The 20,702-nt window shown below is 38.4% G+C and overlaps 1 protein-coding gene across 4 annotated transcripts in view; it reads right to left on the bottom strand.

The window, feature by feature from the left end:
- Positions 1–20,702, bottom strand: part of ARSB (arylsulfatase B) — a 187,520-nt gene that overhangs the window by 164,098 nt on the left and 2,720 nt on the right. For all 4 annotated transcript variants that reach the window (XM_064405665.1, XM_064405666.1, XM_064405664.1 and 1 more), the window contains exons 2-4: positions 20,228–20,414; positions 17,758–17,948; positions 16,991–17,198 (exon numbers count right to left, since the gene is read on the bottom strand). In XM_064405665.1, the coding sequence (XP_064261735.1) occupies positions 16,991–17,198; positions 17,758–17,948; positions 20,228–20,414 (586 nt within the window). The remainder of the gene's footprint in view (positions 1–16,990; positions 17,199–17,757; positions 17,949–20,227; positions 20,415–20,702) is intronic.

Genomic DNA, 20,702 nt, shown 5'->3' with positions numbered 1-20,702 from the left:
ACCAGAAGAATAACAATCTTAAGGAAAAAAGTTCTCTTCCAGCACAACAATCCAATATGGCATTTCTGAACTGTATTTCTCAGTATACCATATTGAACTGTATACCCCAGTGCACAACAAATTCTGCACAAGAAAATTTTAGCAGTAAGTTACAGAAGACCAAAAGTGCTTGATATCACACAGACACACACAAATTGAAACATGTGGCCTTCAAATTTAAAGACTTCTTGGATACCTACTTATATTAATTTTTTTTTTAAATAGCTATCCAAAATTTTAATACATCTGTATGTATATAACTCATATACCCACTGAGCAACAAATAACTGACCAACATTTAGGATTTGACTGATTAGGAATCAGTGAAAAAAAAAAAAAAACAAAGGTGAGAGAAATCAAGTGCAATGAAGTGCTATGTGCCAAGAAAATCTTTGACTGTAAAAAGACGACTATCCTATTCAGAACACAGCCCAAATAAATTATTTGAAGTAATAAATCAGCAAGGGCAAAGAAAGAAGAAAACTTTACATATCTAGAATTATACAAATACAATTAGGTATCATGAATCAATTCAGTATTTGTTTATCATGTACTCATGATAAATTTAACCAATCATTAGAGTCTTTAAAGATCTAGTATAACATTTCCGGCTCCTGGCTACCAACACCCAGGTCTCCTTTTTCCTGAAAACAGTTTGCCAAATAATCCTTAGGTACCTACAGTACTTCTCAAATCCAATATCAGCATGCCCCAGCTTTTTTTTCTGTCTTCCACCTGTACTTTAGCTCATAGTCTTTTTTTTAATTGATTTATTTCTCTAAAGCAGCAATAGAAAACTCCCATGCTCTTTGATTTCTCCTCAAGGGCCCCTGCAGTAAGCTGATCTAGCACACATCTGTCTGATATGCAAACTGTGCCAAGCTCTGTTTGAAAGCCTTGTCTAAAGCCACACAATATTTTTGAAGTGAGTACAGACCAGAAGAAAAAAACAACTTTGATTTATTTTATAATGCAGGGTACTTCAATATGTTATCAAATTAAAGCATCTTCAAAATTAGAAAAAAAAAAATTTTAATCCTGAAACTAAAGGCTGCTACCATCCTAAAGCCATCAACTATATGTAACCTAACACAAAATATGTGCGTAAAAAGTTTGAAGGGGAAATGTGGTCAATAATTACTTCCAGTTTCTTGCTTCTAATTAATACATTAATGGTTTTGTGAAGATAAGAGTGAAACTAAGGTGGTTCCTCTTTGCTAAATGGAACAGAATCTCTCCTATATGCTCCCTCATTGCATTTTAAAAAATAACTGTTGTAACTCAGAAGGATGTTCAGCTTCCAAGTGCACCCCCCATTCCTCCCTACCAAACAGAAGAGATATGTCCATATGGTAAACAGACAATAAGAGGAGGACAGGATAAGGCTGACATATGACCAAAAATATGCTGGGAAGCACTGAATTTTATACATTAAATTTTTTAAGTGCAGAGAATGTCCAACAGCCGGCAGCACCTAGGTGTTTTTATGCAGTAAATGCATTTACAAGTTTATTCTGCATAAATTTGGATTTCTTCCTCTACTTTTGGAAGTCTCTAAGACTCTCTTAGAACAAGCCTCGTGTTATTATCAGAATTAATATTACAGATCTAATTAGGAGGCATATTTATAGCAGCTTTTGGAAGAAAAAAAACAGGAAGGAGGGATGCTTTTATTGTGCTTACAGATACTCTTTATAAGCAGCAACCAGCCAAAACCATACCCTCAGAGGTATGGAAAGATCTGACCTCAGACCTGCTACATTTGTACTTTAGGCTGCAAGTTGTAAGGTAAGAAAAGAGGATGCTATCCCAACTGTGAAGACAGGAGCTGGTGGAAACTAGTTTTAGTTTCACATGTACTGCTCATCAGAGCCATATACAAGAAAAGAGGTCACTGACTTCACATTAAGCAGAGGCACTGAGGTGCACATGGCCCACAGGGAGACTGGTAACCTTAGGGGAGCATTATTTCACTATTCTCAAGTGACATTGGAGGGGGAGAGAAGAAATTACTACTTTGACCATACAACCTTTTTGTTTTCTTTTAAAAAGGAAAAACAAAAAAGAAAAAACAACCCAAAACCCCACTTCCAGGGACACAAAGCTGCCAAAACTTAGAATTAAAATGCAAACAGCAGAGACCTAATCTAATATCCAGGCATTAAAGCCCCAGGGTTCTTCCCAGAACCCATACTTTCCATCCTAATATCCTGTACCCCCTCTTTCTTGGAGTTTATTTGAGAGGAAGCTGCTCTGATTGCCTTCTGTCACTCCTCTGGCACACAATAAACAGAGCAATCTGGAGTTAATTTAAGCAGTTTAGCACATCAGGATACAGCTGGGAAAGGTTTTGGGAGAAAGGCTGGGGAGAAAGAACAGGGTTGCACACAGTCCAACCCAGCTAATACACAGGAGGATGGTGCAGATGGGCACCTTCCAACAGCATCACCTGCAGACAGGGAAAACTGCCCCATGATGAAACTCTCCAATCAGCCCAGGAACAGCAGAAACCTTGTTGCAAGGAATTTAGAAATCCATTCCTAAAAGCAGGAGTGGCAGGGCCACTCCCTCATGCAAGGAGTATTACAGCTGATCCTTGGCCATCCAGTAGTAACCCAACCCCTCCTCTGTGTCTACCACTTTAATATTTCACCCTCTATAAGCCAGATGTCTTTTTTCGTTCTTAAGTTTAGACACATGCATTGGTTTTACACTGTGCAAAGGATGACTTGATTCCGGCCATTGGACAGATTTCCATCTGTTTTTTACATCACTTTTGTTTGAGTTCTTAATCTCTTGGGGCCCTAGCTATACCCAGAATATACTGACTGAGTTCATTACCAGAAAGAAATACATACCTGCTGGCAAAATAATATAAAAATGAAACAAAAGTCTTTAGTTATTACTTACCACAGGGGACATTTTAAAAAAGTGCAGCATGCACCATAGGAAGAAGTATGTGTCCATATGCTAATTCTCACACCGAGCACATAAACCACAAAAACTGAAACTCTTTACTCCAAAGAGTGAAGAAAATTACATTCTTTATAACACTAGTCTTACAGAGGGGATGAGAAAGGCTAATCATTTTGTGGTCAGTTGTAACAGTTTTGCTTGCTGGAGGCTGTGTTACTCTCTGAGAGATTATGATGAAAAGAAACAGGTAAATTTATTGAACAAGATGGAAATGCAACCATTTTCTTATCTCATATAGGCACTCGTCCAGCATTGTCTAAGGCTCTCCCAACAGCCACCTCAGCTTTTGCTAAATGCAACCAAGATTGCAGGGGAGGAAAGGGGTTATTTTATAAGTTAATATGGTGATACAGAAACACAAGTAATGGAGAGTAATGGAATCTGTTCTGGAAAGTTCTGTATCTGTTCCCTCTAATGACCAAAGCAGGGTTTTTAACCAGTTCCCATATATCCGTTCTTCAGCAATGCGTTATGTTCTCCAGGCAGGGAAATGGCAAGCAAGCTATTTGCTGAATGAGTGATTCAGAATATGTTTTGCTTGTTATTCCTTTCTTTAACACCTTTGCTTGGTTACAAGTAACCATGGCTGAATAATATACTGCTGAATCTAAAAAATGGATGTTAAACTGGACAAAACGGAACCTATGTTCTCCAAAAACCAGATAAAAACTAGCATTAACAGTTGTGCCTAATACTCTCCCCTCCTTCATTCTGTCACATCAATGCTGCATTCAAGTGAGTGACAAGAAGGAACACTTAAAATTCAAAATTTTTAACTTATTAATGATTGTTTTACTCCAACTTTGTTATTTTTCCCCCAGCTACATGCCAAAACATGCCCTCTTTAATTACTCCTATGTTTGAATCTCTGTAATCTGCCTGCACCATACTAGTTCAGTAAGGTCACCAGCAATTTCCTCTTGGCAAGATCCAACCTTTCTCCAATATCATCATCCTTGAACTTTCTGCCACTTTAGTTCATATTTCCTGAATCCTGAAGTTGTGAAATCTCTCCTCTTGGCAACATCTAGCTGTTCAGACCACATTCAGTCCTCAAATATACACTATAACTCTCCGATATTTTTAAGGGGAGTTGTTCATATGCACAACAGAAACGACTGTAGACTTCAACAGAATAGAAAAATTGCATATTTTGCTCTTTGTGGGCATTACAGTTTTAATGGTTTTGTGCCTAATGATCATTCTCTACAATATTTATCCTGGAAACTCTATCCTTTAAAGAGTATTTTTTTTTTACTTTTTCCACTCCCAAAAGTGGGAAAGAAGCAGAAAAATCCAAACTACACTAACAGATTTCTCTGCTCAAAGACAGTATTTCATTATACACAGAGCCGGATGGTCAAATTATTCACAGTACACCCATACTTCGGAAATAGGACAATCCTATCATTTTCAGAAGACATCTTGCCTTCTTTTCTCTTCAAATTTCTTATCTAATACAGTGATATTAAAGCCATAAAGCACATCTGCTTTGTGATTCAACCTATGCTTACCAAATTAATTCTTCCACTATTACTTGACATCCCTGATGCCACCAGCAGTCAGAATTTATCATCTCATTTATATCATTGATCAAACCACCTACATGATCCTTCCTCAGCCTGCTTAGTCCAACCCTGCACTAAGAAGTTTTAAGTCATAGGGTAGGTCACTGCAAATGAGGGATGGCTAGAGGTGATGGTGGCATCTCAAGTGGTGAGCTCCCCTAATCTCTACATTTACAACTGCTGTTTTATCTTCCTCAAAAAGGAATTCTGCCCTCATGAGTAATCACTACCTGACTCATATATTGGTGAGTCCAGAAGTCATATATTCCCTCTACTCCCACTTTAGCAGGGGAGTTTCACTAAATCCTACTTCAGATTTCTCTAGGGATTACAGAATACGTGACCCATTAAAGCAGGCAAGGTCTTCAGGTCCATGTTTTCCCAAAGCCTATCTCCTCATTTGTCTTAGGCTGCAGGAAGGCTCTTACTGAACGAATTTAAACTGTTGTAGTTTTTGTTGGGGTTTTTTGCCCTTGTATTCTTTCTGGTACCTTTAATTTTCTAATGAACTGCAACAGATGGTCACCAAAAGTTTCCCTCTCCTAGTCAATGCAAACTATTTGTGGCCAGTAAGATCTAACTATTAATTTGTTTTAAACAAAGGCTTTGCATTTTCAATCCTGTGAAATCATTGGAACACAGGTTGATGGCAGCAGAATGTGTGATACATTCAAGAAAGCAGATATAAATTAATATCCTCTGAAGTCAGAACTGCAATTATGTACAACGTTACAGAGAAAAGTAACGGAATGCACCTTTTGGTTTTGTAAGCCCCATGAGTAACAGAAGAATAGTGTTGAAAAAAATTGGACTTAACCAAAAAAATTTGCAGAGGATGTCTTCCTTTACATCCACTTGCTGCAACATGATTGTAAAATGTGTTACAATGCTTCAGTGCAAGTAGAAAAGAGACAAAGCAGACTTAAAGAGATACAACTATTAAAACTCTCATTAGGTTTTGCATATCAGATGTCAGCACATGCTATCTCATTGTTGATTTGATAAAGTATACTATTCCAAGTCATGAGAAGCAGTACAATGCTTCAATACATCCAGTTCTCTGCAGTGATCAGAAACAATCTTTTACAAAGCCTAAACATGGAGATCATCTACAATACAAGAAGTCAGTAATGAAAAACCTGCATTACATTTGCTGCATTGCTTGGTTTTATGTATTGTACATTAAAGTCATTTACTCTAAAATATAAGTGAAATTACCACTGCAGACTTCTGATTCTTCCCAACCAGCTGAAGCTACTCTGGAATCTTAATACAGGATTCAGGGTCAGCTCACTTCAATGTACACAAAGCTCTGGCTGTATTTTAACTTGAGAAAACACAATTGGAGGTCAAATGTAAGAGCAAGCAGAGGCAGCATTCCACACAGCAGCAGTGCTCAAAGTGCAGATAAGAGGGAGTGTTTCTTCCTGCTTAAAGAGAAATGCAAAGATAGATGCTGTATTATAAGAGACAGATACTCCAGTCATAGGAGGCATGTGAAGATGTCTAGAAACAGAGATTTCAAAAGGGCATAAAGAGGTTTAGAGAAAGCAGAGGAATTATTAAGACCAAGCTGTAAGGAACTGAAAATACAAACAAGGAACCTTCCAAAAGGAGAGGAAATCAGCTTATTAGTTTCAGTGTTAGGATGAAGAGAGGAAAAAATCCTGCAGTAAGACCTCTCCAAGCCATTTTCATATCAGACATTGACATAATCTCATATACTTACCTGTGGCCAAATCTTAGCATCCGCTGCCTAACAACTAAATGCTCATGGATTTCAGTATTTCTTCTGGTATTTTTAACTCAATGATCTGTAAAACATATGGCTCCCTTTGCATTCAACACGTATATATTCTGACCATCTAAATCAATTCTGCTGGTTTTACTCTCCCATAAATTAAGGCAGAGAGTGAAAATATTACTCTTTTAATGGACACTAAACTAATACTGCCCACCAATATTGGTCCATTATATTCTATGTATAAGAATAATGTAAAATAACGGAGAGTGAAAGAAAGAACTGTAGTGCAGAGCTTTTCTTTGGAAGTTCTTACATTCTTCTGTAGAGTTTAGCCCAGCAGCATACTTTAATTCTGGAATATTCATAAATATACGAAACAGATGTACTAATCAACCCATAGTTTATATGGACATATATGAAAAAAAAGAAAAAGCAGGGAAGGAAAACAGATCCAAAACAACTCAGCAGGGATTCAAATAACCTTCTTCAGATACTACTCATTTGACTAAGGCCATCTTACCACACCCGCAGCTTCTTCCAAATTCTTAACCCAGACCAGACAAATTGCATACTTCTTTCCCAAGTGAATCAATGATTGATTTTCCCCGTGTTTCTATATGCTGTCACTGATTGACAAAGTAAGTCCCTTGGAGAAGCAATATTTCTAAATAAATACTAAAGCTTTGTGTCAGATGGTTCTGCGTTGTTTCAAACAATATTTATCAGTTACAAGGGAAACCTAAAAATGTATGTATACAAAATATCAAACTTTGCTTTAGTACTATTAAGCAATTATTGAAAAAATACTGAAGTAAAAAAATGTAAAAAACTAAGAAATGACATTTTGATAATTTTGAATGCCTTTCTATAATATAATGCACTGGTAGAGTTCTCAGTCCTGAGAGATACGGGCCAGGTAAAGAGTGAAGACAGGATCCTGAATTGCAGGGAGGCAAACTTCCAGCTTTTCAAGAAGCTAGTCAATAAGACCTTCCCCGAGAAAATGCCCTTGAGGACAAGGGAGCAGAACAGAGCTGACAGATCTTTAAGGACACAGACGGCAAAAGTTCCTGAACCCCAGGCATAAGAAATCAGGGAAGCAAGGCAATGGCAGAGTCAACCTACTAGTAAAACTAAGGGGCAAGAAGAAAATGCACAGGCAGTGCATTTTATAATGTGGAAGGGCAAACAGGTATTCCGGAAGAGGTATTCCTGAAACAGGAAGAGTATAAGGATGCAGTCCAAGGCACATATCAAGGTATGGCTGGAGCTGTGCATCCCTTGGTAAGGGATGTAACGAGTAACAAGGGCTTTACAGCCAGGATAGGAAGGTCAGGGGAATGGAGTTCTTCCACAATGGAGGTGACTAACAACTGGTAAGAAGGAATGAGGAAAAGGCTGAGATAGTCAACAATGTTTTGTCTCAGTCTTCTTCTTCTTCTGACAGTCTCTTTTCTCACACCTCTTGAGTAGAAGTACCACAAGAAAGGGAGCAACTGTAAGAGATCAGGTTCATGACCACCTGAGGAATTTACATAAATCTACAGGACCTGACGAAATACATCCCAGAGGCCTGAAACTGATAGTGTTGCCAATCTCTGCTCTCCATGACAGTTAAAAATTCATGGCAGTCAGGGCAAGACCCAGGTGACTGGAAAAGATAAACGTCTTTAAGAAGGGTACAAAGGACGACCCTAGGGACTACTGTCCTGTCAGCCTGACCTCTGTGCCTGGGGAGATGATGGAACAGATCCTCCTAGAGGCTGTGCTAAGACATGTGGAGGACAGGCAGGTGATTAGGAACAGCCCGCATGGCTGCAGGAAGGGCAAATCCTGTCAGATCAGCCCAATGGCCTTCTAAAACAAAGTGACTGCATCAGGGGACAAGGGAAAGGTTACAGATGTTATTTATCTGGACTTCTGTAAAGCCTTTGACACAGTCATCCAAAACATCCTTCTCTCCAAACTGGAAGGATGGATTTGATGAGTGGGCTGCTCACAGTATAATGAATTCCACTGTATGGTCACATTCAGAGAACCAGTCAATCCCTCAATGTCTGGACATAGATCAGTGATGAGTGGTGTCCCTTGGGTCTGTAAGGGGACCAGCACTGATTAATATCTTCACCAATGACACAGTGGGACCAAGTGTACCCTTGGCAAATTTTCAGCCAACACCCAGCTGAGTGGTGCAGCTGACATGCCTGAGGGACAGGATCTCTTCCAGAAGGACCTGGACAAGCTCTGGGAGAGGGCTCATGGGAATCTTACAAGGTTCAACGAGACCAAGTGCAAGGTGCTGCACATGGGTCAGAGCAAGCCTGGCACCAGCACAGGCTGGGGATGGACAGATCACAGCAGCCCTGCCCAGAAGGACCTGGGGGTGCTGGTGGCTGAGAGGCTGGACATGAGCCAGCCATGGGCACTCCCAGCCCAGAGAGCCACACGTGTCCTGGGCTGCATCCAGAGCAGTAATCATTTCCTACATTTTATGTATCTCATGCTCCTTTGAAGGGCTGGGGCTTTAGGAACAATCATGTTCTTAAACTTAATTAGAACCACATGGAGGTCAGTGTGACAGCCATCCAACTGAAGCAGAACTGCAAAGTATATTAAAAGTTAGCTACAAAATTATTTCATATGTAACCTACAGAGTTTAAAAAGCCATTTTAACAACATTAGTGTCTTGGTATTGTTGAAAACAGAGCGTGTCAATGAAATGACTCACGTTACTTTCAATATTTCTACAAATCAGATTTCTGAAGCCTTCAACTAAAAAGAAACAAAAGGTATAACACGCAAACAACCTCAGACAAGTGAAAAAGAAAGTAGGACATAACCCCTATTCCTATACTTTTCCTCCTCTTGCATATTTCTGATGGGGAGACTACAAAAGAGCCAGACCCCCATAGTTTTATTTACATTAAGTGTTGACATCTCTATTCCATAATGTAAATCTGGACTTTGTACGATTTTGTTTTAAACACTATTGAAATTACAGAGGCAGTAATAGTTCACATTAGTAAAGAGCAAAGAACGGCAACTACAAGCAAAAGTGATCCAACAATTTAAACACTCATAAGTATTTAGTAGACATGATGCCATCACGTATCATTTAATGTGTATTATGTTATTTAAAAAAAAGTAATGTATATAAGCAGGAGACAAGTCTAATAGTCTACTAATAGGTAATGCTTAATAGTTATACACAATTTTGAATGAAAACTACAATCAGTTGCCATTATCAACAAAACAAGCAGGCAGCTAGTGCTTGGTTTGCTTGGGCATTTTTTTAGCTTTTTATGTGAATTTTGCATATGTGAAAGGGAATTAAATAGCACTTATTAGTGCCAGACACAATATGAGCAAACATTAGACAGCATCAATGTACAGCTCTGTATATGCATCTCACTTTTGACCTCCAACATTCTTGCTGAAAGTCTAGGTCACAGAACAGGACTTCAGAGCCATTTGTGTGATTTAAGCTCTGTTGTGAGTCACAGTTAAACAGACAGCCCTGTCAGTAATACTGGTAAAGGATCACATTTGGGGAAAATTTTTCCCCTCTGATCTTCACAGGATAAATAATGCATATTCTGTACAAGTTCCAAGTGCAGAACTCCCATTAAGGTTTCATTAAAAAAAGAGTACAGAATACACAACAGAGATCTACACTGTGGATAGGAGATTCACAGCATGAATTGAAGAATAACTTTGCCCTTAATTTGAACTCATACTTCCCCACATTGCATCTGAAAGATCCATGTGTAGCTGCATTTTCCAGTCATGCTGCAAATATGAGTGAAGAACAATCACACTCCCTCTGATGACTTACAGGAAACACGTATTTCCAACAAAATGAACCAAAATTATTCGGTAAGAGCAGCTGATGAAGAAACATCTGTTGTGTACTTCAGTCTGATGTTGTTTACTCACAGTGAGAAGAATAACCTTGAATGTTCAATTTTCAATGGCAGAAATGCCACTTTTTATTCAGAGTGCTGACACATTATTTTATTTCCAGTGCTAGATACGGATTTATTTGTGTATGTGTGATGGAAGCGCTATTGAAAGCCGTTCAATTAGAGGGACAATAAAAACTACACCTTCTAATACAAAATTCTCTTAATGTAATTCTTATTGTACTTTAAATACAACCATAGAGGAGTTTTTCCATCAAGGGAATATAATACCTTTCCTGCATCAGAGCACCATTTACTGAACAACTTTACTGAGTATTTACAGAGTAAATTTTGTCGAGCTGTGCTCATATAAATCAACCTCTATGTTTTTTTGCAACTCACCAAACCCGCCTCCTTATTCTCCTGACTTTTCCAAAACTGGGGAAAACAAAAAAAATACCTAATGGGAAAAGAAATTGATGTACATGATGTACACAAGCTTCCACTGCTTACAGACTTAGCCCTACAAAAGAATCTTTTGGTGGGAAATGCCCTTTTCCATCCCATTTGATTTTTTTTTTCTTCTTAGTACAGTTTTCATGATAGTAGTAATCCTAGCACAGACAGTTTCAGTCAAGTGCTTTCCTTGTGAGCAGACTCAGTAATTAAACAGGTCTCAGTAGTTACAGACCCTGTCAAGGTCTACACCAGCACACACCATCACTCGACATGACAGAAACACAGAAGGAAATTGTAAACCAAACCAACAGGAATAACCTGGAAAACTGTTCATATGTCTGCAGTCAGCAAGTCAGACAAGACACTGTCAGGAAAACTGTGGATTTGTCCCACTGACAGGAGAAGTTAACTTGACCACTTTTTGGGTGTAGAAAATTCTGACACAAAGAATAAAGGCTTCTCAAACACTATTATGGAGAATAAAACTAGTATAGTTTAATAGTAATCATAGTTTAAGGCAACCTTTTGGGAGCTGTGGGAAATTATTGAACATTACTGTTAATACACAAAATGAGCTATTTTCAGCATTCAGCTCATTCTGACGAAAAAATTACTAGCATAACTATTAACATGCTTAAGTCAAAGCTTTATACAAAACTGGCCCGTTTGCAAAATTTTGGGCAAAATTCACTTCCAAGTTTCATTTACAAATGAACTTCACTTCAAGCACTGGCATATGCTAAAAACAGGAAGAAAAATACAAGATTCAACTTATGATGGAGTTTTTAACTATGAAGACAAAAAAGAAGCTAATATCTCTGGTATGAGGTTACTCGCTGTTCAGGAACTTGGCTTTGCAATGTTACGTTTTGCATGGAAAAATCTGGGAGGGTGGAGAGGGATTAATGCTAGATGGAATGGAAGATAAACAAACATTTCCTACAACATGTTCTGGGTTTTCACAGGATTTTAAAAGGGGAGGGGAGGAGGGAGTCAATATATTGTCTATCAACATCTATCAGTACTGATCTTAAATCCATTTCCACCTTTGATAACATATTCTCAAAAATGTATTCTCATTATTATTCTCTGCATAATATGACAGAGAATGTGTTTTTTTATTTCTAAATTATCACTCATACTTTAACATGAAAAAAGCCTGAAATCAAAAATAGAAGCCAGCACTGGAGTACAAAACACCAACCACAGGCACCTTTCACTGTCACTGACACTGACATGTAACAATTCTAACTGATGAAAATACAGTGAACTACCTTTGCCTGTATAGAAATAAAATTTAATAAACAAGAATAAAAAAACAAGGGAATAGATTAACTCAAATAACTGTGTGATTGAAGGTGCTTGTAGCTAAAGCACCAGTGCTTTTTTTCCACTTAGGAAGCAGCAGACACTCAGGCCATAGATGCCCAGGCATCTTCCTCACTGAAAACAAACCTCTCAGAACCTCTGAAAGACCAATTAAAACAAATCTTCAGGTCTGCAATAAAAAAATCTGGGAGCACAACCTTCAAAATTAGCACCTCAGACATCACAGACAGAGAATAACTGCTCTAGTCAGTTGGCTTGGCCAATCTGTAATTAGAAAGCTCTCTGAAGCCCCTTATAAGCAAAAGTGAAGGAGCAGAAGCTCATTTTTGAACATAGATATCAAGAAGATAAAAAAATTCCTTAAGGAATCAGTGAAAGTCAGATTTGTAGTCTCAAAGAAGGCATTGGAAAAAGAAAATCTTAATATTTCATTAGTCAAAAGCCATAATATGTGGGCTAGAATAAAAGAAAAAAGAAAAGGAAAAAAAAAGGTAATATGAAATTTTGTGGGGGAAAAAACCCTAGGGTTATGATAGAGACTGTATAAACATCAGAGAGTATGTCCAAAACAATCTGTGTTCTTATTAATCATAATTCTAGAATGATAAAAAGACCATCTTTTAGAGTGAAAACAGTCATCACTGTCACATGCTCCATTATGGAAAGGATTTATGTGGTTTCCTCTTAGCAATGCAAACCAAGGCTCGAAAGGTTCCCCATGTTTTGCTCTTCAAAGCCCTCTTATGGCAACTACTCGACATTACAGCGCTAATCCACACTTTAAAATGGCAAGAAATACTGGAAGGAGTGTTGCTCCTCAGTGTAACAAAGTTACAACTGACAGTTGCTCTTTCAGTATAACAAAGAGCTGGAAGTTAAATACAGCAAAGGATATTAGGTTTAACACAGAACTGAAATTATGGGTCATATTCCTTTGCTTTAATGTTGGCAAGTTCTTGTGATACCTTGCAGAAACTATAATCACATTGTATACACAGCAATTCCCCACTTCTCACCTCAAATCACAGCTCTGTATTTGAAGCAAAATTTGGACTCAAAGCCCATGTTAATAGTTCTGAGCCAATTTTTTACCATTTTAATGCTTTTTATGACCTTTATTTTAAATCGAGGCTCTCTTCAGGGACATTGGTAGTTACATTCTCCTATGATGGCTAAAAGGAAAAATACGCCCTCTCTCATTCTCTTTGATTTGAAGTGATAAAATGGCAATGGGTACCCACCACTGCTGCATTCATTTTCATGTTATGCTTAAACAAGCAATTATTTTATTTTCATCAATGATCTCATTAGCACAGAGTTACTTGCATTTGCAGTGTAAAAAATGCTCCACAAAAGCAAATTCTACTTCATATCAAACCAGTCAAGACTTTTCAAGCTACTACTTGATACACAAATATACCACCACATGCCATTGAACCTTCTCACATTTTTTTATTTACTTGTAAAAATAGCCTGTCTATCTGTTCAAAAAGACACCTCAAAAAGAGGGTTGATTTACAGGACACACTGATGGAGTCAGACTTTGCTAATGAAATAATGAAGTTACATTTTTTCCTATCCATCAGGCCACTTTAAAGAGGAACTTAAGTTCTTCTACACATTTCATAAGACTCTTTCAAAATGTACAGTATTTCTACTTGTCAAGTGGCATGTTTTCAAGGCAATCCCTCTTGAGCCATAACAAATAGGAAGAAACATGAAAGAATGTAATAATAAGAAAAAACCCCTGCCACAAGATCAAGTATTACATCATATTCTACGTTTTTTAAATATGTATCCACTAAGGAGAAATCTACAGTTTGAGGTCAACACTTCACAGAGAAGTAGTCAGAAGATTATGTTTGTTGCAATGCTACTTGCTATAATACAAATACAAAATGACCACCTGTAAATTATTCTTTGGGCAGGACTTTTAAAGCACGGAGAGATACAAACATGAAAGTGAGAATTTTGGCCTAAACTAAAAAGGAAATAGTAATGAACCAAGTAAAATGTACCGTAAAAATAGGGCCTTCTTTTTCCTCTACAGACTTTCAACAAATCTCACAAACCTCACAGTTTTATCAAACCACACAGCTAACAAAACAGGGAGTGCCTTTCTCTTAAAATGGTTTGGGTTTGACAGGACCTATAAAAGTCATCTAGTCCAAACTCCCCTCTTCTTTGACTAGATGAGCTTATTTAGCACCCCATCCAACCTGACCTTGAATGTTTCCAGGGATGGGACATCCACAACCTCTCTGTGCAACCTGTTCCAGTGTTTCACCAACCTCATTATGAAAATTGTCTTCCTTATATCCAGTCCGAATCTGTTCTACTTCAGTCTAAAAGCATCACCCTTTGTCCTATCACAACATATCCTGTTAAAAACTTTGTTCTCATATCTTTATAAGCCTACTTTCAGTACTGAAAGCCTGCAGTAAGTTATCTTCAGAGCCTTCTCTTCTCCAGGCTGAACAACCCCAACTCTCTGTCCTAATAGTGAAGGTGCTCCAGTTCTCTGATAATTTCTGTGGCCATACCCTGGACTCCCTCCAGTAGGTCCAAGCCCTTCCTGTGCTGGGGCCCCAGAGCTGATGCAGCCCTGCAGGTGGGGTCTCAGCAGAGCAGAGCAGAGGGGCAGAATCCCCTCCCTGGCCCTGCTGCCCACCCTGCTCTGGATGCAGCCCAGCACACGTGTGGCTCTCTGGGCTGGGAGTGCCCACGGCTGGGTCATGTCCAGCCTCTCAGCCACCAGCACCCCCAAATTCCTCTGAGCAAGTATGATGATTCTGTGTTTTTAACATTGCTCATTAAACTTATGGATAAACTTTATCATTCCCTAGATTCTCCCTTGCAGTCTTCATTGAAATCCTTAAGTTGATTCTTAATCCCACAAAATGGGAAGAACTTTCTTGGAGAGAGTTCTTGATCATAAAGAAAAGTGTGTGTCCCCTGCTGTGTCCCTCTAAACTAAAAAAGGGTCTCCCAATGCCAGAAGAGCACTTGGGGCAGGAAGAAGCACTTCTCCAAGCAGACATGTCCTCAAGAGCTGGAGGTAAATCATGCTATAATCACATGCCCATATTGTAGCTACCAGCACACAGCAAGATTCCCAGTTCCAAAGGACCTGGAAGCTGTGCAGGGAGATCTGACACAGCACAGCTCTCTGCAAGAGATGCTCAACTGCAGACCCTCGCATGTTTCTTTTCAACCATGTTCTAATGTCCATTCTGAAACACACCACCTGTAAAAGCACTAAACAAAATATAGAAAAAAACAAATAATTTGGCACGTTTTTTCCCTTTTCTGGTCTTTTTAAAATGTTTTATGGTTATAACACTTGGTTTTTGAAAATGGATCCTTATTGTATGAAATGTTTTAGGCCTATAAAGAATAACTGCATGAAGTAAAGAGAGAACACCGAAAAGACCGACATCACTGGCCCCTCTCCTGCCTGATTTAAGTCCAATTTCCATGCATTTTAATCATATTAAATTTAACTCCTGGAAGTTTAAACTGTCAATTAACTCAAAATAAGTCCCATTAGATAGAGTAGGCACTTGATTCTCCTGATTGTTTGACTCTTGTTGAAATATACCTGCAACTGATTGCAAAATAATCACTGTTAGAAAAAGAGGGTACACTGTCACCATCCAGAAAAATAAATGTTTCATAAGCAAAAACCCCAAATTTGTCTTTTTAATTCACTCATACCTTGTAATTCTAACTCACATATATTTAGTTTTATTCCACAATGTACTGAATAAACATTACTGAAATAACCCTACCAAGCCCCAGCCTCAGCAAAGACCGGATTTTTTCCATATGGAATAAATACTGGTATAGTCTTCCATATGTCTTTGCTTACTTTCAGTTCTAAATATAAAAACATTGCAAACAGAAATAGGCATAGATGAGTTATCAAATCCTGCTAGAGCCAAAACCTGGACATAAATATAACATCATAAGGTAAACAGGTCTGGACTCAAAATTAAATTCCAAGATTCTGAGTGCTATAGGAAGCAGCTGCTAAATTCAAAACACATAAGCGCATTTTCATCAAACTTTGGTTGGTTCTTTTTTGTTTTGCTTGTCCGTTTGTTTCTGTTGTTTTTGTCGTATTTGAAGTGTTCACATAAAATTAATTTGCCATTTTGGCAGCCCTAATATGTAAAGTGTGGGCAAAAGAACCACTGTATGCATTGAAAGCGTACTTCCCACTTCCAGCCAAAAAAGAGTAAATATGTTCCTGCAACTCAGCCGAGTACTTAAAAAAAGTTCTGTTTCATTCTTAATTTGGAAACAAAGTAGACTGCTTTGTAATGTATTATTTACATTAGTCTAATAATCTAGAAACCAGATCATGTGCCTGTACATACAAAAACTCAGATTGTAATTTGGCTGACTAGACTGCTCATCATATTTTCAGCTTTTTATTAACAGGCCTTTGTTTTATGGGACTAAGCTGACAGTGAAATACTTCAAAAATGAGAAAACTACACAACATCTTAAAGTGAGGGAAAGAAACAGTTTTGGCTTCAAACTGCTTGCTGTCTAGCTGTTTGTGCTACGTGCAACACATGGCAATTCACAGACAGGACAAACTGCTTCAGCAGAAATAAATTTCCAGAGAGCTCTCAGTAAGGATTCAATTCTGACAGATCCTCAGTAACTGCAGTGTCAAGAAGGATGCTTCTAACTCCACTGCACTCCTCAGGTTTTAGAAAGGTATTTTTACACCACCAGGAGCATCCCCCATGGGCACATACACTACTTCAGAGTTGTTTTTGTTAAGCTTGAGAAGGCCCTAAGAGAAGGAAGAAAAAACGCTGTTTCACTTAAATTCCTGCTCAACTTTCCTCACTCTTATGTCACTAGAAGACATGCAGAGAAAAGACAGAGGGGCCAAATGTCTCTGTAGTCAGCTTGTTAGCAAAGTTATTACTGAAAGAATACTTGAAGGAACTTACCAGTAGAGAAAACAAAAACTGTGTTGTCCCAAAGACCGTATGTTTTCAGAGCATCAGTAAGATTTCCTACCGCTTCATCCATAAGAGTCACCATTCCTGCATAATGGCGCCGCTTCACATCTTTTATGGAAGAATATGGTTTCATGTATTCTTCAGGGACCTCGAGAGGTTCATGCACAGACTGAAAAGCGAGATAGAGAAAGAGGGGCTGGGGTGGAAGGGATAGAATGGAAATTAGTTGAACATAAAGTACTAAGTGCTAAAGTTACTGCAGCACAAACAGAAATCTTTTATCAACAGTGCAGGTAGTGTCTTTTGATTTCTTCTACAACTTCTACATCTTCCATTCCCTGCACATAAACTAAGAAAGCTTTGAAACATTGTTTTTGAAAAGCTGTGGAAAAACATCAGCTATATCTTTTCTTCATAACATAATTGTTAACAATTTCTTTCTATTAAATGTCTCACCTTAAGTTTCCCTTCTCTGCTTAGAAGTGCAAACTACTTGCTAAACCATTTCTAAAAATGTATTAATTGTATTAAAATAGAAGAAATTGAGAAGGGTAGTAGGCCAGGACCATGCAGACAAAGCAAATTTTGGCAGCAGATAAGTTTTACTAGTGCTACTTCTCATATTTAGCTCTATGCACCTATTGAATAGCCCTGAACTACAGCTCAAACACAGCTCTCTGTATCAATATTTCATCAATGTTTTTAGAAACATTCTTTAATGCTGAAGTTATCAGAGTAGCAGCTGTTGCCTATACCTTCTCAGTTTTGTGATTGGCTATAAGATCTATAGCTCTTTCTGTGAATAAATTTGTGGAGTACACATTTTTAAATCCAGTTGCAACTTCTTCTCCATCTCTAAAGTCCAGAGCACAGCGCGTCACATTCTTTGCTTTGATGAGGACACAGCGGTCATGAGTATAATAATCCTCACTGCCAAGGAGATAGCCTACAACAGGAAAAGATGTCAAATGAGCAGGCCAACATCGTGTCACATAAACACATGCATCAGGAGGAGAAAAGAAGTCAAACACAAATGTCAAAACATAAGTGGTTTTGAGCTAAAACACTAATTCAACCCTGGACCACCTACTGTGAGACCCCTGACACGTCTAAGTAGCTCCGCATTTAATACCTCATAGGCTTTTCATTGCTAATGCCAGCATTAATTTCAAAAGAAATTAAACATTTTGAAAGCAGTTTAATGACCTCTTACTTGTACTTGGATGTCCATCAGTACTAAACTAAAGCACTAAGAGCCAAGGCAGTGATCTAGCAGTGAACTAGTCTGTTTTTGGTGGTATGATTTCTGCGTTTGTATTTTCATGTAAGGTTTCCACCTCTGTTGGAAAGTTTGGAATTCTTTACTCCATTTATTCAAAAATACCCAGGCATGAATCGTCTTTAATGTCTGCTGTAATGCAATTTCTGATCCACTGCTGACACCAGCTGGTGAAGAAAAGACACAATCATTTAGAGATATCCAAAAGAAATTAAGTAAAAATCCTGCATGTATAGATTTGCTCCTACCTAGGGCTAGCCTGTTAGGCATGCAGAACCTTTGTGTTTTAGCAAGCACAAATAAAACTTTTCAAAATCAAAATATCTGAATCTCAAAAATTACATTTGAAATTAGATTTTAGATTTCTCCCCCAATATGCTGAAAAAAAATACAGTCTTATGTTCTGAAAAAGAAACAAAACAAAACAAAAAACCAAAACAAAAACAAACAAAAAAACCCCAAAAAAACCCACCAAAACCTCGGGACAAAAATCCAGCTAGTAATTTCTGCAAACACAAATGTACAGAAACAATGAAGTTATCTTAAATAATATACAAATGTCTACTATATTTTTAGGAGAGTAAAATGGTTAATGTTTCAAAAGATGAAGTGATCTTATAGGCAGATTGCTTTGCATTTGAGTACATTGCATCAATGTACTGAAATGCACATGTTGCATTTTTTCCATTTTGAATGTCCACTGGGCAAGACTGCATCAAGTGTGCCATGGAATCAAACACCCCTAATCATAATGGATTCCTACTGGAATCACATGAACACTGCAGGATATAAAACCACTATATCCTCTGAAAAATAATGTCACACTGGGCACCCAAAAACCATACCCAGAGCCAGCCTGTCCTCAGGCTCCTGCATTAAAAGCCTGTTCAGTCCCAGGGTGAGATTTCACAAGGAACAGCAGCTTATCTACACCCATTCCAACAAAGAGATCCCAAGCTCCTGTGAAGGGATGGGAGAAAGCACAAATGCTTAAGCAGTGAGAGGCATTATATTCCAATCCACATAAATTCGCTCAATTCAGTTGTGAAACCATGGCCCTGAGCTCCCAGAAGAGTGAAACGAAGCAAACTATCTAAGGGAACAGTTGTTCCCACCTCATGTGTGGATAAGCATAGCTTATAAAAGGCATACATACAGCACAGTCACACTCTTCACTTAAGCTGCAGGTTAGACAAGAGCAATGTGGGCTTCTGCATTGAAATGAACTATTTTGAAATTCATCATTCAAGGAAAGTGTCTCAAAAACAACCAAGTGGATATGGACCTCTTTGAGCTCAGTGCTGTGCAGAATGAGATGTACAGATGTACACCAGACAGCCCAAGTCACGCAACATCCATGACACCTGTGCAAAACTAATAAATGTGGAACTGATCCTGGGACAGGAGCCCAGGCTACACTTGGAACAATAAACAATGTATAGCTACAAATTGCTGTGCAAGTAATGCACTCAAACAAGCGAGTCTACTGTTTAGCCTGACAGCTTCAGCTCCTAACTTGTGAGTTTTTGGATACTACTTTATAGAGGCTTTCACACCAACTAACCACCAGCTCTGGAACACCAAAGCTACACAAACAAACTGGCTGTAACCCCCATTCCCTGTTCTCCTGTGCTGCTGCAGGTATTTGGAGTAAAAAGTTAACTCTGGGAAGGAGGGAGGGGTGAGGGAAAATGGTAAGAGAGAAATACTTTACTTGGAGCCACACAGTAATTCTGATACTTTGTTCAGTCAGCTGTAAAGCTTGAGCATACATTTAAGGCATTATCATACTTAAAGCAGTGATACTTTGGAAATGTGCATATCCAGGTATGGCTTCACTTAGAAATCAACAGTAAATCCACTGCTGTTACAAGAATGGGGCAGTTTGGCAGTTTCTCATCCTTTTCAACACTGCATTTATTGCCCATATTGAATTAAACCATTACCAAAGTAAGTGTCAAATCCTCTTCGGGTTGGAAGGCATTCTTTTCTGTACATCCCCAAATGCCACTTCCCCACCATATGAGTAACATATCCCGCTTCTTGAAGCAGCTCTGGGAGGAGTTTCTCATCCAGTGGCAGACAGCTGGGCTGGCATGGCCAAATTATCTGGTGTTGTAAACCTGTGTGGATCTAGCAGAGAAAAGAAGTGTGAGAGATCACTTACAATGCAGCCCACAAGTTAATTTTTAAGCAGGCCAAAAAAGAAGCACAGCTGCATTAGAAATTAGCATTTTTAGGGGCTCTTCATTTTACCAATGTACCACTGAAGATGATGAGGAAGCTGCAGGATGGAGGGCTGGGGTTGCATGGAGGAAAACAAGAAAATAGCACTGCAAGAGTTAACATCTTCCCAGACATAAATTAAGCACAATTAAAAAAAACTCTGAAACAAACCAACTCAAAACAAACAAAAACCAA

The sequence above is a fragment of the Passer domesticus genome, chromosome Z (assembly GCF_036417665.1).
Source record: "Passer domesticus isolate bPasDom1 chromosome Z, bPasDom1.hap1, whole genome shotgun sequence".
Taxonomy (NCBI): domain Eukaryota; kingdom Metazoa; phylum Chordata; class Aves; order Passeriformes; family Passeridae; genus Passer; species Passer domesticus.
Note: the sequence above shows the minus strand (reverse complement) of the source record. Positions and strands in the feature narration are given on the sequence as shown.